Consider the following 16,207-nt stretch of genomic DNA (forward strand, 5'->3'; position numbering starts at 1 on the left):
TGGACCGTGTTGCTGCTTCTCTTGTAGTGGCTCTACTGTTGGTTTGTCTTGTATAGGTACTAGTCTTGCTGAGTGAACTAATCAAGCTCGTGGTTGTTGCTGATTGTGTGGGTGAACTAATCTAGGGTGTTTAGATAAAGATGTGATGGTGCTAACATAGTGATCATGAGTGTTGTAGGTGGGTCAGGTATGAATCCATTTACTTTGGGTTTAAAATCTTTGGGACTTGCTAGTAGGGTTGTTATTGCTACTGTTGGACCTAGGGTTTTGGACTCGACTTGCGGCCTCTTATGTTTAGGGATATGTCATAGGTTATCACATAGATCTTAGGTCTTTGAGAATTTTTTATTTTCTTTAGAATTTGCTAGTGCTTAGAGCATCTCCAACGGTGGTGTCCAAATCCACCGTGGAGCTCCAACGAATACAAAAGACGGTTCTCAGCTTCTTCAACCCATCCTTCAAAGCCACCGTGAAAGACAGTTCTAGCTTCATCCTGTCAAATTTGACAGACTCAAGCGTTCTGTCTTTTCTTTTTTTTTATAATTATTTTTCTCTCCTTCTCTCTCATTATTTCTCGTCTCTCTTTCTTCATACTCGGTACCTAGACCAAAGCAAAACTTCTAATCTTGGTTCAAGTTTCACAAATAAAACAGGAAAGCAAGAAATGGGGTTCTGTGGGTTTTCTGGGTTTTTGGCTTCTGAGTTTTCTGTAAAAGTTTCTCTGCGATCGATTTGATGAAGCAGATGAAAGGGGTTGTTGCTGTGGAGCCTTCTTTGTATGCTCTGCATTAGGATTATGGAGCCTTCTTCGTATGCTCTGCATTAGGATTCAAGGGCTAGATTTAACATTAGAGTCTTATGCAAGACTATGAGAAGCTGCAGAAGATTTGAGTTGAAGAATGAGTAATCAATTTTGGATAGAGATGATGAAGGAGGAGAAGGAAGGGAGGAGAGAAGAGAGAAGCAGAAGGAGGAAGATAGAGATACGGATTTAAACAGAAGAGCAGAAAAAGAGGAGAAGAATAAGAGAAACATAAAGAGAAGAAGATGTGATCGTGCATTTTGTGTTTTAATAAAATATACATTTATTTTAACTGATAGATTGGAGCATAAATATAACAAAATTGTCAAATACCACATCATTTGTCAAATTCAAATTTGACCCAAAATTTTTAACATTTAACTTCAGAGAAGCGAGTTACTATATATATTGTAACACATTGAATTATTAATCAATTGATATTCTCCAAACAAAAAATAAAATAAAATATCTAGTAATGAAACCCTAATTTCTAAACGGCCTTTTACCTTGAACCAGATCTTTGCGAGATTTCCCCGTCCGGTGTTGGCCTTTGGCTACACTGATGATGTACACTTCTTGCTGTCAGACGAGTGATTTTTTCTATTGCAAGCTTAGGCTTTCTAGGATCAAGCTTGGAGGTTGCAGCAAAAGGGTCGACATAGGGTTTCAGTTTGCAGTTCCCAGGCTATGGAGGTTACGGGCACAAATTCAAGGGAGGGGTTTTGGATTGGGTGGGTTGGGTTGCTTGATCCATATCTATTATGAGCATCGATGGGGGGATCGATGAGAGTTGATGGTGGCTTTGGGCACTGTGGATCCGTATCCGATTGGATTTGGGTATGTTCGGTACATCGTTTCGTTTCAGGTCTCTTGGGTGGTGACATCGAGGTGGTGGTGTTTCTGGATTAGTAGTGGTGGTCGCGGTGGCAATAGTGGGATGTGCGCTCGTCTACCTTGTAAAGGAGTTGGAGCCTGGGCCTAAGCTGGGCCAAAATATGTGGGCCTTGGGCTAGGCTTTTCCTTTGGGATTTCAAGTTTAGATTTTTTTTTCTTTTCCAATAAATTCTTACCTTGTTTGGGGAAGCTAGCGGGTTTAGTCCCGTTGTTACGCCCCGTATCCGATTTACCCTTTTACTGTGTCTGAGTGAATTACTATACGTTTTACCGTCCTTGGTTTCAGTTTTTATCATGTAGGGGGGGTGCTAGAAGTTGACTTTTTATGGGTTAACAATTTGAGAAAATTTTCTTCACGAAAGTTGTGGGGGCCGTTAAACCGAGTCCGTGGACATGTGGTACACTTAAATCGGAGTTCGTATGTGAAATTTATAGCTTGAAATGTGAAAGTTACTGTTCATGGTAATAAGTATATATACGGAAAATTACTGTTGGTAGATTTCCATTTTCGGAAATCCACCCCTCACCTCAGTAACTCTCTCTGTCCTCTTTCCCGATTTTTCTCTTCCCCTTCGGCCTCCCTTTGATTTCCGGCCGATCTTCTCTTTCCGGCCACCCAACGACAAACCCAGGGCATAGGACGACGCTTCTCCTCCTCCTTGACACGCCTACGGTGGTGATTCATGACGATTTGGCCGGGATATTGCAGATCGAGCTTCCAAACTTTACTGTAGCAGTCGGCTTCAATCGTTGATTTCTTCCAATTCCGGCCATCTCCGGCCACAAAACCCGGCATAGTAGAAGCGCCTCGAGCCATTTGTCATTCCCCCTCAAGCTTCTAGCTTCAATTCGTGGTGTAGAGAGCGAATCGAAGAAATTTCAAATCCTAGGGTTCTTGAATTTTCTGGAAATTTTCCACCGGCCAAATTGGAGCTTTTCAAGGTAAAATTGGAACTTGTTGTAGTTGAGAAAGAGGTTGGGTTTGTTGAGTAGATGGTGCTGCCAAATTTTGGTGGCCATCGGAGGTGTTTGCCGGCGGCACGTGTAGCCCACGTGCCGCCACTGTGGCTGGCGCGTGGTGGCGCGTAGGGTGGAGTTTTGGTTTCTATTTTTAGCTAATTAAAATGTACATGAGTTGTGGAGGTTGTAAATGTGACTTTGGTGTAGTTTGGTTGGAATCCGACATGGATTGGAGGAGTTGGGTTTAAAGGAAATGTTAAGATTATCAATTTCTAATTATCGTCAATTTAATTTCCATCCTATAATTGCATTTTTACGAGTATTATTCGTACAGGACGAGAGGAGTCTCCATACGAGGAGAATATCGATCGACGACAGGATTAGCTGAATATTGTGAGTGGACTTTTGTTTTTAAGAATTGATGCATGCATTTATTTCTTAAAGTAATGCTCTAATTATTTATCATATTACATTTCGAGCATATGATTTATTTTCAGAGATTGATTATTATTTGACGAATTATTTATTTCCGAGGTGATTTCCGGAATTATACTTTTTTATTATATTTCTATTCGTCGATTTGAGACTTTTAAAGGATTTTCGAAATGGGATTTCGATGGAGTTATATTTCTTGTTTATTTATCGACTTTCGGTTTTGGCATTGGGAGTGCCTTGATGATGAACTTGGAATTGGTTTTGTTTCGATTTATGGAGATTATGTTTTATTATTATTTTCTCTCCTATTTATTTTTGAACTTGAGATTATCTTGGCGTGTGGGACACGTCGTTGGAAATTCATTTGCGAGAGTTGGGGAAACTTTATGGATTTATGTGGTTTTCGGATTTTCTTTTGCCATACTATGGGTGACTATTATCATTGCTAGCATTGATCTTCCGCCTTTGTGGCGAGGTGATGGGATCACTGAAGCCCGTCCGCCTTTGTGGCGCTGGTTACTGTCTTTGCCATAGTGGCGTAATGTTGAAGCCCAGTATCCTAATCGCTACACATAGTGGCGTGTGGGTATATAACGGGAGTATATGGGAGTACCTTAGCCTGGGAGGCTATCACCCGAGCCTGGGTGGCTCATTCGTATGGCTATCATCTTCCCCTACTCATTATATTATTGCTGGGCTAGCGGGGTCTAGTCCGATTCCCTTAACCAGCGGGGCTGGTCTTATTTTCTTGAGTATCAGAGTTCTTTCCTCTTTGCTTGGTTGTGGCTAGCGGGGCTAGTCGGTTTTCTTGAGCTGAACTAAAGTTGTGTTTCTTTAAATTGTTGCATGCATCGGGTTTTTAAAGAGATAAATGTGGGAAAGTATAAAATCTTTTTTCTTTTCAATTATTTATTTTTGTCCACTCACACTAACATGTTTTTCAATACTTTTCCCCTGGGCCCTTCGGTTTCAAATGCCCAGTTCTCAGAGTTGCTGCTTGGCGTGCTAGGAGCGAGCCATAGTGACCGCATCAGTTTCCCGCCATCTCATATTGTAGGTTACTTGTTTAACCTACTGTATTCTATCGTATTTTCTGTTTTGTTGCTCTGATTACTAAGGGAGTTGTGACCCGAACTTGTAATGAATTATATTTGAGGTTCATGACCTAACTTGGGTGAAATATTGTATTTTAATTTATGGAGCTTCGTTAGACTTTAAGCTTTTGGATTATTATTTCTATCTTGAGTTTGAGTTGGTTGGAAATTTGGGAGCAGGGTGGCTCCAGGAGGATACGGGGGTTATTAGAAGTGTATTTGGTTTCTTACAGGTTTGGGTTGCCTACTTTTAGGGGAGATTCTGCCAAAAATTTTTGTAAAATTTTCTTTAAAAGTGGGTCCCGCAGGGCTACTTCAGATTTCAAGATGAAATCTGGGGCGGGTTCTGTCACCCACTCACCCGTTCTACACACTTAGGATGATTTATTATGTTCTAGTTCCATAGTTCGTTACTAGATTAAGCGAAATTTGATATCAAATATATAGATGGTACTATCCTACATACAATTATGTTTTTTATCTGATTTAGCTGTCATCTATTCATATTAGTCATAACCTAATAATTAGAAAGTACACACTCTAGAATATAAAAGACTAGTCAAGCTGGAATGCTCAACCCCACGCCCATATTATTAACTAATTAAAGAAGAATACAACGGGGGGGGACATATTGCCTAAACCCCGTGAGCTAGAGATGACAGATAAATCTTGATCAATACAATCCATGAGCCAAGAAGGCCCTTCCTCTAACCAAAAGGTGACACCCACTATTCCGGACGATGAACTTGGCAATCGAGTGAGCCACCTTACTGCACTCACGCGATCGATAGAAAACTTCAGAAACATTAAGTTGCCTAAGGAGACTCTTAATCTCAGAGACGATAACACCATCGGCGGCAGAACAATCCTCTTCCATGTTTACTAGAGATACAACTTCTAGACAATCAGACTCAACGATCAGAGGGAAGAAAGAGCAATCTAGAGCAAATTCCAAACCTGTTTTGATAGCAAAGAGCTCAGTTGCCAAGACCGAGATATCACATGCCTCTTGCTTGGCAACTGCTCCCATTAGGACCCCCTCATGATTACGAACCACACCACCTACTCCCCGCTTGGCATTACCATCCGCATTAAGTTTGTAATACTCCATCGGTGGTGGTTGCCAAATGCCCTGTGCACTTCTATTTGTGACCGAGGCTATATCATGACTAGCGTTAGAAGCTTTGATATCCTCCCAACAGAAAATGGCCCGTTGTAAAAGAATATGAGGAGGAGTGGGAGCAGACCCATGAAAAGTTTGGTTACGTTCATACCAAAGAAACCAACAAATTACCACCAATAGAATCATGTCTCCCATACCAAGCTTAGACCATGCAAAGTCCATCCAATCTTGAAACGAGCCAAATGAAGAATGATTAATGAGATTATAGAAGCATACCTGCTGCCACACATTTTTACTAGCACCACAAGACCAAATAGCATGCAGTGGGGTTTCATCTTCCTCGCCGCAACGAAAACATACCCCACTTTGCAAAAGAAGGTGTCTAAACAATATATATCTAGTTGGAACAAAACCCTTAGACATACGCCACAATAGATGTAACATTTTGGAAGGAGCTTTTATATTCCATAATCTTTTCCAATATTGATTCCCAGAAGACATCCCAATATCATTATACCCATACAGAGCTGGTAGCACCCATTCTTTCATAGCTAGATGATACCCACTTTTGACTTCATACTTTCCTGATTTTGTATAATGCCATATTCTCCTGTCTTGAGCAACCAAAACGTACAAGAGGGAGCTTTAGAATATATTGCCACACTGCTGGGTTAAACAAAGTCAAAATCTTCTCAGCATCCCAACCACCAGTAGCAGTAAATAAGTAGTTCACCGTAGCATTAGGAGGAATGAGCGGATTTGGTTGAACTTTGAAACTGACTGGATTTGGAAGCCAGCTATCACCCACAATTTTAATCGTCTTTCCATCACCGACTCGCCATCTTATACCCAGTTGAAGCAATTCACGACCCCAAAGTATAGAGCGCCAAATAAAAGATGGATTATTATGATCAGGAGCCTCCATAAAGTCACATCGCGGAAAATACTTGGCCTTGAGGATGCGTGAAACCAAAGAATTCGGAAACTGTAGTAGTCTCCATCCCTGCCTCGCTAGCAAGGCTTGATTGAAAGACTATAAAAGGTGAACTTAGTGTTCCGTTACCTGTTGCGACATCTCAAGCTATAAACATAGGTGACAACTCTCATTTCAAAAAGAATCATCACCATTGGATCTATATAGGACTCTGAGGTTCAAAATGCTAAATCACCAACATGCCTCATTGATGAGTTTAGGTCTTAATTTGGTTCTTGATAAGTTTATTTAATTTTACGATAATTTGAAATCGCGAAGTCGTTGGGAAACTTGCAAAAGGAAACTAGGCAGGGATTACATGAAATATAGAACTATAGGAGTCATAACCAAGTGGAAAATTAGAGAAGAAGTTAAGGCTCAACCCCTAGATGAAAAGACATGGTAAAATTAAGCCAAAGCCCAAAAAACGTGTCGATTACTTGTTAATTGGCTCAGGGTTCCAACGTTCCAGGACCCTCATATTTGAGGTGCATTATTAGGCTATCCAAACAGACGGTTCGTCACTCTACCAACTGTTTGGACTCAAAATGAGCATTTTGGCCTGACAAGGCACGTCTTGGAGAAATTGAGCCAATGTCAGTGGCTCAAGCTATATATTTTCGACAAGTTCGAAATATATAGAGGCTAAATAAAGCCTACTATGGAAGCATGGAAGCATGAAAGCATGAAAAGTCAACTTTAGCACATTTTCCTACTTCGGCTAGGAGAAACCGAGCTAAACAAGGAAGGAGGGGCGGCAGACTAACCAAACGAAAATCAAATGAGCTGAAACTTTCCAGATTAAATATAGAAAGCCCAAGGATCATTTCTTCTGAAGAGTGACAGAGCTAGTTTTGAGTGGAAGACCTTCAAACAATCAGTCAAATTTCCTTGTCTAGAGAGGCTTGGAAAACTGGACCTGTAAGAGGTCCAGCAGCGTTTTCGGCCCAACCACTATATCAAAAGCTCTGAAATTTTACCAGGGTGATCTACACTCATAGTGGAACATTTCTTATGAAGAAGTCATGGTCAAAATCTGAGTGCTTGATGGAGATAAAATTGAAGGAATAAATGAGCAGAAAGTGCTTCCTTATCTCCAAAATTCATCATTCCTTATCTCCAATTATGCCTCCTTATCTCCTTATCTCCGAAATTCATCATGCTTTATCTCCAATTATGCTTCCTTATCTCCAAAATTCATCATTTCTTATCTCCAATTTATGCTCCACTATCATTTGTTTAATGCTAAACACCTTGGCATGGTAGCCTATAAATAGAGGTTACAATGAAACACTTAAAGACACAATTCATTCATCAAAACATCTCTAAGATGATCTAAGTTCTCTCTAGAGCAACCTCTCTAAGAGCAACTCCTCTCCTTCTCTTTCTCTTACCGGTGATCACACTCCTAGTCCCAGTCTTCTCAGAAGCCGACTTTCAGTGCCACCAAACCCTCTGTCAACGTACTTCGGTCCTAGTCTCCTCGGGAGCCGATTGTAGTACCACGACCACAACGGTTACGGAACCAGCCAAGCAAGGGTAACGCCCTCGCAAACCAGCCAAGCTAAAGTCACGCTTTAGCAAGTTCTCTCTACTTCCCAGTGGTTCTCGCTCTGCTCGATCTACAACATCGAGTATCGATTGTGATTTTCAAGAAGCTCAGTAAAAGTCCTCGCCACGAGGCATAAAGAATCCCACGACGAGGTTGGTGCTCTCCTCGTCTACAATTGCTTGAAAGAAGTCAGGTCAAGAGATACCTCCGACGACCGCACCCGAACGGTGCTGGCACGCCCGCGCAAAAAAGAGACTGTTGACTAGCTGCAACAAAATTGGAGCCAAACACCAACATCATTGCTACTAACCCGAACTAGTTTCTCCATCGAAATTTTAGTAGTGTTTTTACGATCACTATACACAGAATACACTCATTGAAATTTTAGTAGTGCTTTTACGAACACTATACACAGAATACACTCATTAAATTAATGTTGTGACGGAATTTATCCAGTTTGTAGTTTAACTAAAAGACTAATAGAGCTTCATTTACTCTTTTGTAATTTTTATCTTCTAGTAATATTGACATGGAATGGTAAAAGGAAAAATCTATATCGACATGTAGTCTTGCTCAACTAAGGAACAATTTTAAAAGACTGTAATAGACAAATGCATCTCAATCACGTGTATTAAATTTAAAAGTTGAATTTATAATAACTTAAACTGTGCATTTGTTTTTAGCTATTAGAATTTCTTATCCCTGAGAGTCCCCTAAAAACCGTCTATTAAGTGAGCATGCCTCTATCGACACGACCCTCTAGTTGTGGTTTTTGGTCAAACATCTTTTTGTTTTTTTTGAGAATTTTGGTCAACCCATTTTATTTTAGATTGATCATTGATCATACAACATAGCGAATATGATATGCTTTTTTTAATTCACAATTTGGGCCTCTACGTATTATTATTCCATGTACCTTACGAGCTTTTTTAGCTTTAGCTCCTCATATCATACGCCTTTTTCAGCTCTTGACTGCCTTCACTCTTCTTCTTCTTCATCACTTTGTGGGAGCTGCAGGACCCTTTTGCTTTTGCCCAGGCAAGTTTAATCTAATCCTTCTTTTTCCTTTCATCGCTCCCCTTTCTCTTCGATTTCTAGGGTTTAATCGCTTTCTCTTTTGTTTTCTCTCACAACTCCACTGCAGGTCGGTCAATCTCTCTTGATTTCTGAATTTATAAGCGCGATTCCCAATTTCCTCTTGGATTCTCACTTGTAACTTTTGATTCTTGGTGTATTTTGTGTTTTCTCTTTCAGGCTCTCTCGAATCCACATTCAGTTCACACTGATATAGGTAATTGTCATCTCTCTTACTCTCATTTGAGTTGTGTATTTACATTAAAGATTTCTGATTTAACTCGGAAATGCGTCTTTGTTTTAGGGTTTGATTACTAGGTTTATGATTCTTTGTTACCGAGTATTTGCGAAATGTGTTACTGTGATATGTTGTATTGCACTATTGCTAGTTACTGGAATTTGGAATAGGTTAGAGATTCTTGTTATGGAGTATATGCGACATGTGTTACTGTTAATGTTATGTTGCTAGTTGCTCAGTTACTGGAATATGAGATAGGTTATAGTTAGTAATAATGCCGATTCATCATCATTCAACAAAAATCTCATGAAGAATTTTTAGCCTTTTATATTCATTTGTACCGTTGAGCTTTTCTGTACAGATATGAAAATAATCGATAGAAATGCAAACAGGTTTCTTAGACTTGGAATATCTTTAGTAAATGAAAACTTTAAGAAAAGCAAATGAGAAGCTGTTTTTAACTGTCCGAGGAAAAAAAAAAAAAACAATTGGATGTCCGCCCGCCCCAAAGCTTGCCTGAGTTGTTCTTATTGTGGTTTGTATGTAGCTACTTATATAATCACTTGCATGTTTACATGGAAAATATGGGAAACAAAAAAAGAAAAGAATTGTTTGGGTGAGTTTTCATTTGCCCTTATTATAGAATCTTGTTCTCAGAATTTAAATTGTAAGCTGAAACTCTCTGCCTTTCCTCTAAGTTGAGTATTGCCAATATTGGAAATGGAGATGCTTATAGTAGTTTTTTTTCTGTTTTGTAGGGATTACACATGCTTGCTAGTTTCAGCAGCTCAGCCTCATGTGAAAGTGAACCCCTTTTATAGATTCGTACCCCAAAACCCTTTGTAGATTGTACCAACCTAAAACTGGTACTGATATAGTATTTCGCAACAGCCATAAAAGCCATTTTCTGGATTAGACAAAAAGATGATAGGAAATTCTTTGGCCCAAGTCTCAACATGCCCCACAATGTTGTCTTTGTCACGGTTTTCTTCAAATGGCTTGCCTTATCTCCCTCCAAGGTCAACAAAATTAACCCAGATAAGGGCTACATCTGCTAATACTGGACACAGTCAACCACAATCCTCTTCTAAGAGAGAAAGGAATATTCTTGCAGTTGTTTTGGATGCTCCTCGTACTATTTGGAGGCAAACATTACGACCATTGAGTGATTTTGGGTTTGGTCGTAGAAGCATATGGGAAGGTGGGGTAGGGCTGTTTCTAGTCTCAGGGGCAGTTCTCCTTGCACTCACTTTGGCTTGGTTGAGGGGTTATCAATTGCGGTCTAGATTCAGGAAGTACTTAGCTGTTTTTGAGTTTACTCAAGCTTGTGGAATATCCACTGGAACGCCAGTGCGGATCAGAGGGGTCACTGTTGGAAATGTTATCCGTGTTAACTCTTCCTTGAAAAGTATCGAAGCTGTTGTTGAGGTATGCCTCAGTGACATAATATTCCTTTATCTTTTGAAGTGGAAACACAACATTGTTTAACAATGAGATTACTATGTTTGTAGGTTGAAGATGATAAAACTATGATACCTCGAAATTCACTGATTGAGGTAAATCAGTCAGGTCTTCTCATGGAAACGAGAATTGACATTACACCTAGAGATCCAATTCCTAATATTTCAGTTGGGCCCCTTCATCCTGAATGTGACAAAGAAGGTGTAATTGTATGTGATAGGCAAAAGATGAAGGGATTTCAAGGGGTAAGTTTAGATGAATTGGTAGGCATATTCACCCGTCTGGGACGTGAAGTGGAGGAGATTGGTATTGCGAACACCTATTCACTTGCTGAGCGCGTTGCTTCTGTTATAGAAGAGGCAAAGCCACTGCTGAAAAAGGTGTGATGTGCCCCCTCTTATGTTTCTTGTTTAGTTTTGGTACCCTTCAATCCCTTCTTCTTTGTCCTTTCTATTCCTCCCTCAATCCTTTCACTGGGAACCTAAGGTTGTTGAATATAGTTGCTTCTTAGGAGAAAGATATTTAGAACCATTCATTTACTCAAAATTTTTTTGCATATGGATTGCTTTATTGAGGGCTGATTGTTCCAGGATTAATTGGGGTCATATATATTTGCTACAGAATTTAAATCTCAAAGTATTAAGAATTTAATAGTCAGACTTTTGTATGGGACACCTATTAATATGTGGGAGGGTCCTAGAGTATGTGAAAGATACTCCTTTACATGTCACAATGGGAAAATTGCAATAGGAATTCACCTTTTATCAGTGTTCTAAGGCTGCATATTTATTTAATAGAAGTTGAAATAGCCTTCATAATCACTGCATAGGTTTCAAATCAATTAACAATAAGTGCTGGCGTGTAATTACAATCATTTCATGTTTAATTAAAAGAAATTGATTGTGTGTAAATTTCCTGTGCTTTCAGCTATTTAAGAATTTTTACCATTCTCTGTACTTTAAAATTTAGTATTCAAGTCATTATAACTATTGTGGAGCTTTTATGATGAGTTTGCGTGTTAAATTTTCTACATTCTTTAGCCGCATTTAATAATGCAAGGTGAATTTAGTTTTACGCGGACATTGGTGGCAGACTATTAGACTCCCAATTCATTCATAAAAGCTCCACAATTTGATGTCATAAGTGATGAGTTTTCAGACTGTCAGACCCCCAATTTGATGAGTTTTCACAATAAGTTGTCATAAAAGGTGTCTTACTTAAAATTTATTATTCCACCCTCTTTTTGCAGCTAGGTATAAACATGTGTTGACATACTGATCCTGTGTGAGTCTTGAAAAAGAAAATTTACATAGCTTGATCCTGTATTTAACTTCATATGCTTTCTGGTCAATTCCGTCCTTTAGTATGAACCTCTAATATATTGACTGGTTTGCTATTGCCTATACTTTCTTTTTCACAATGGAACCCACATCAATGCATCAGGGGGGCTCTGTAAATACACTTTTTTTTTTCATTTGTGTAGAGTTCTTTTTCGCATAGCGATATAGTCATGTATTAGATTTTTGTCAACTTGGTGACAAAATGGTCAGAAAAGCCATCATATAGAACTTGGAACTCACCTTATAGTTCCTTGTGATAACAGGGTGTTTACTTCTCACTATCAGCTGATTCATCATTTGTATCATAATTTAATGTCCTGCCAGAGTGCATATGGTGTAAAGTGTAAACTGGGTGTTTGCTTCTCACTATCAACTGATTCATCATTTGTATCATACATATAATATGTCCTCATGCACAAGTGAATGGCTCTGATGTAGTGATGCCTCAGATCCAAGCCATGGCTGAAGATGTTCAACCTTTGTTGGCTGAGGTTCATGATAGTGGTCTGCTAAAGGAAGTTGAGACTTTGACCAAAAGCCTTACACAAGCCTCGGAAGATTTGAGGTAAATTATCTCAATCTAGTTATTTCACATGGTACTATACTCACGTACTGGAAATATGAACAACATTTCTGCGAACATTCTACAGAGAGTTATGAGTATTGGCCGGATGGTTTATTTTTAATATTGTTTGGCTACTTGGCAATTTCTTTGTATACAACAGATGGCTGTTATCTTCAAGTTCTACTGTACTTTCTAGATCCACCATTTACCAGCTTCCGTAGTCCTTAAAGCAGTTCAGTCTGATCCCCCTACCATTCACCTTCTTGCCTGCCACAGCTGATTCATTATTATGCTATCTTTGTTACCACTGTTGTGCCATGCTATTCACTCGTAGCACTCACACTGCTTGCCTATGAGTTCAATAACATGTTTCCTTCAACTCTAGAGTTTAAGACCATAGTAGAAGAGCTTGTTGTCCATCTCCTACATGCTGTAATGTCTTATGCTAGTTTCTCCTGCTACTGAGCAAGGGACTAGTTTTTCCTTTGAGATAAATGCAGTTACATAACTTACATGTATTGGGATTCAGAAGTTCAATTTGATATAGATGCTGAAGAAAGTTTTGCTTTGAGAATTTTAGATTTTGCAAGTGCAGAGCTTCAAGGAACTGATTATAACATGGTGTTTTCAGTTAGTTTTATGATGAGCTTTTCAAATGTTAAAATAGTCGCATTCAAGTGATTATGCCATTAAAGGTTTGAATAAACCATGAGTGATGGAAATCTCTCTCTGACTTTCCCGGATTCTAATGATATATCGCATCATTTTGTGCAGGAGAGTGCACTCATCTATTATGACTCCTGAGAATACAGAACTGATTCAGAAGTCCATATACACTTTGATTTTCACCATGAAGAACATTGAGGTTATCCTATTTTTTATATTTCAATTTATTTTTCTCTCTTTGTCATAGAGCCTTTACAAATCTGTTTTCTTCTTTCAATTTTATTATACTTGATGCAGAATATAAGCTCTGATATTTTGGGATTCACGGGTGATGAGGCTACAAGAAAAAATTTGAAGTTACTCATCAAGTCTCTCAGCAGGCTATTATGAAGATTGAAGGTGGACTTGAGATAGCTGCTTACCTTAGTTGAGATGGCCAAATATGGTCTAGTTGAGATGGCCAAATATGGTCTCTAGCATACATTTATAACTCTGTAGAGGGGATAAAATGAAGTGTGGCTCCTCATGGCCCTTTCTTTTTACTTGTGATCTTTTGTTTTGTTTTGTTTTGTTTTTGTTTTTCTTTTTCAAATGCACATAAAGGCTTCTACCGCAGAGCTACATTTCCATTCTGTAGAAAATTTTGTCAAAATCTACATCAAATTTGAACTTTGATTCTAGTCTTCTAGATCTATCCCAAGTTTCACAATACTCCGAACTAAACCCCTGTTTGCACAGCCCCCAAATCAGATCCATCCCCGAAACTTGTGAGAAGCACGTCTCAGTTCCCACAATAAGTGCTGGAGCCACCGTGTCGGGCAGGTTGTGTGCAACTATTGGCACTTTTAGATTCTTGTGGCTATGGAGCAGCCTATCAACCTGAATTGAAGAAACAAGCACCTAAAACAGCAAGAACCTGAAACAAAAAAACAAAAACAAAAAAAATTGAATAATGAAAAAGAAAATTTTGAAAGGCCAAATTTGGCCTTCATTTTTTTCTTTTTTGATCAAATACTAGTCTATTGTGAGTCACTTACGACCTCCTATTTACAAAGAGGAGACTTATGCCACTAGACCAAATGGTTCTAGGCATTTGACCTCTATTTTTATAAGCCAAATAGTGGGTTCCATTTTTTTTTTCTTTTCTTTGTGTATTATTATTATACATGTAAGTAAAGACAATTTTCTTATATAAAATATGTTATTTATAATAACAATTATTTCATTGAGATCTTCAATACAAGCTCAATAATTAATATGTTTAAAATTTTTAAAATAAATATGTAGTCATTAATTTTTATGATATACTTGTTTTTATTTAAGTAAATAAACTAATTTTATTAATAGCTTCATCAAAATCATACTCGGAGTTATATTCCGAGCTGGGAAATAGAGTATTAGAATATGATGTACCAAAACATAAACAGCAAGTCAACAACATAAAGTAAAACAAAGAATTATAGCCATTGGAGATGATGATGTTTCATTTTTAACTTATAGAATTTGGCCTATGATCGTAGCACTATTTTTTTGTTGATAGGCCAAATGGATATCTTGGAGGGAATATTTTGTTTTTGATAGGCTAAATTGATTTGGCTTTTAGCCTATGGTGGAAGATGCTCTTAGGTCCGTAAGTTTACTTATTACCATATTTTTAATGCAATTGAAAAACGATCATACGAGGGATAAATTTAGGGTGCAGCTATTGCCACCCTACCATTTTCTTAGTTCCCTACAGACATTTGAATTATTGAAAGACTATATTACCCAGGTGCAAAATGACTAATAAGTACCCTAATTTTATAAAATCTAAATTTGTAAGAAAAATAAATACATAACAAATTAAATACAAAGACTATCTAATTTCTCATTGGATAATATCAGTCTTCATCTTCTCCACACAAATTTGAATTGATTATTATTTTTCCATTTTTTGTTGTATCCTCATCGTTAATTTATTATTCAATTCACAAAACCATTAGTGTTAACTTCATCAAAATATTTGCAATTCCCTTTGTGAGCACCGAAAGTAAAAAAATTTTAAAAAAATTAATGTCTTTTTTTTTTTTGAATGAAAAATCAATCTCTTCTTCATTGCTCATTGTTATTGATTTACTAATCTTTTGACATTGATTGAAATAGACGAACATCGAAACTGAAAGAAAAAAATTAAAAAAAATGGAAGTAAATCATGTTATAATTTTATTAGGAAACTTTAATAGATTTTTTTTTTATTATGATAGATTTTCCTTAAAAAAAAATCTCTTTCTAATTGGATATGTCATATGAGGATATTCTTGGAAACAGAAATGGGTTAGATAAGTAAATTTAATAATTAAAATTAAAATGTAGGGTGTAATGAGCAAGTATGGTGAATAAAGAAAATGGTAAGGTGGTAATAGCCGCACAAATTTATCCTTAATGAATTCTTTTGTAACCCACAATTCCAAAACTTAAGGAGGCTGAGTGCTCCAACCTTAAGGGGGAGGAGCTCGTAGTTACTTTGTTGTTTTTTTTTTCATTCAAGTCTATTCTAGTGAAAGCTCTTCAATGAGTCTTTGTATAAGTACTTGGCGTATACTAGTGTGCTCTACGTATGATAGCAAGTAATCTAGATTGCCTATCGTATGATAGCAAGTAATCTAGATTGCCTAAGAAGGGGAAATGTTTTTGCTTAGGTATAGACTGCTCAGCACTCAAATTGTTTGAAGTGAGTAGTCTTTCGTACTATTCAACTTATGGAGAATTACTTGGTCTTAGGTTCTTGCTGGTTCCACTTGGCTCTTTAGTTCTTAAGAGACCCTTCCTCTATCATTTCCAAATTTGGGCTTCTTGACTGTACTTTGGTGAGTAATATTGTGTTTAGTGCTTAGAGTTTGCCATATTGTTATTTTTAAGATTTGGTGAATTTAGTGTCTTCTCTAGTTCTCTTTTCATGTGGTTGATAAGTGATAATGTTATGTTCTATATTGAATAAACCATTTTTACTAATGAAATTTACTAAGCCTCTTTGGCTTGGGATGTTGTCCT

General features: G+C 37.9%; 2 protein-coding genes across 4 annotated transcripts; one reads left to right on the top strand and one right to left on the bottom strand.

Annotated features, from left to right (window-relative positions):
• Nucleotides 1–4,858: 4,858 nt before the first annotated feature.
• Nucleotides 4,859–5,857, bottom strand: LOC133725379 (uncharacterized). Its single transcript, XM_062152614.1, has one exon. The coding sequence runs from the start codon at nt 5,855–5,857 to the stop codon at nt 4,859–4,861; it is 999 nt and encodes a 332-aa protein (XP_062008598.1).
• Nucleotides 5,858–9,081: 3,224 nt separating this feature from the next.
• Nucleotides 9,082–13,857, top strand: LOC133724478 (protein TRIGALACTOSYLDIACYLGLYCEROL 2, chloroplastic). Of its 3 annotated transcripts, XM_062151233.1 has the most exons (6): nt 9,082–9,124; nt 9,904–10,573; nt 10,657–10,986; nt 12,396–12,511; nt 13,286–13,376; nt 13,475–13,857. In XM_062151233.1, the coding sequence occupies exons 2-6, from the start codon at nt 10,070–10,072 to the stop codon at nt 13,565–13,567; spliced, it is 1,134 nt and encodes a 377-aa protein (XP_062007217.1). In that variant the 5' UTR covers nt 9,082–9,124; nt 9,904–10,069; the 3' UTR covers nt 13,568–13,857. The 3 variants fall into 3 exon arrangements, with proteins under 3 accessions (XP_062007217.1, XP_062007219.1, XP_062007218.1); XM_062151235.1 differs by lacking the exons at nt 13,286–13,376; nt 13,475–13,857 and having other exon boundaries at nt 12,385–12,511; XM_062151234.1 differs by lacking the exons at nt 12,396–12,511; nt 13,286–13,376; nt 13,475–13,857 and adding an exon at nt 12,210–12,368.
• The last annotated feature ends 2,350 nt before the right edge of the window (nt 13,858–16,207 follow it).

This window comes from Rosa rugosa, chromosome 1 (genome assembly GCF_958449725.1).
Source record: "Rosa rugosa chromosome 1, drRosRugo1.1, whole genome shotgun sequence".
NCBI classification, from domain to species: Eukaryota; Viridiplantae; Streptophyta; class Magnoliopsida; order Rosales; family Rosaceae; genus Rosa; species Rosa rugosa.

Bases quoted from the DNA above. Each gene is read 5' to 3' on its own strand.
- LOC133725379 (XM_062152614.1), bottom strand. From the start codon at position 5,857: ATGAAAGAATGGGTGCTACCAGCTCTGTATGGGTATAATGATATTGGG.
- LOC133724478 (XM_062151233.1), top strand. From the start codon at position 10,070: ATGATAGGAAATTCTTTGGCCCAAGTCTCAACATGCCCCACAATGTTG. The intron at 12,512-13,285 runs GTAAATTATCTC...CATTTTGTGCAG, and splicing joins CAAGCCTCGGAAGATTTGAG to GAGAGTGCACTCATCTATTA. The intron at 13,377-13,474 runs GTTATCCTATTT...TACTTGATGCAG, and splicing joins TCACCATGAAGAACATTGAG to AATATAAGCTCTGATATTTT.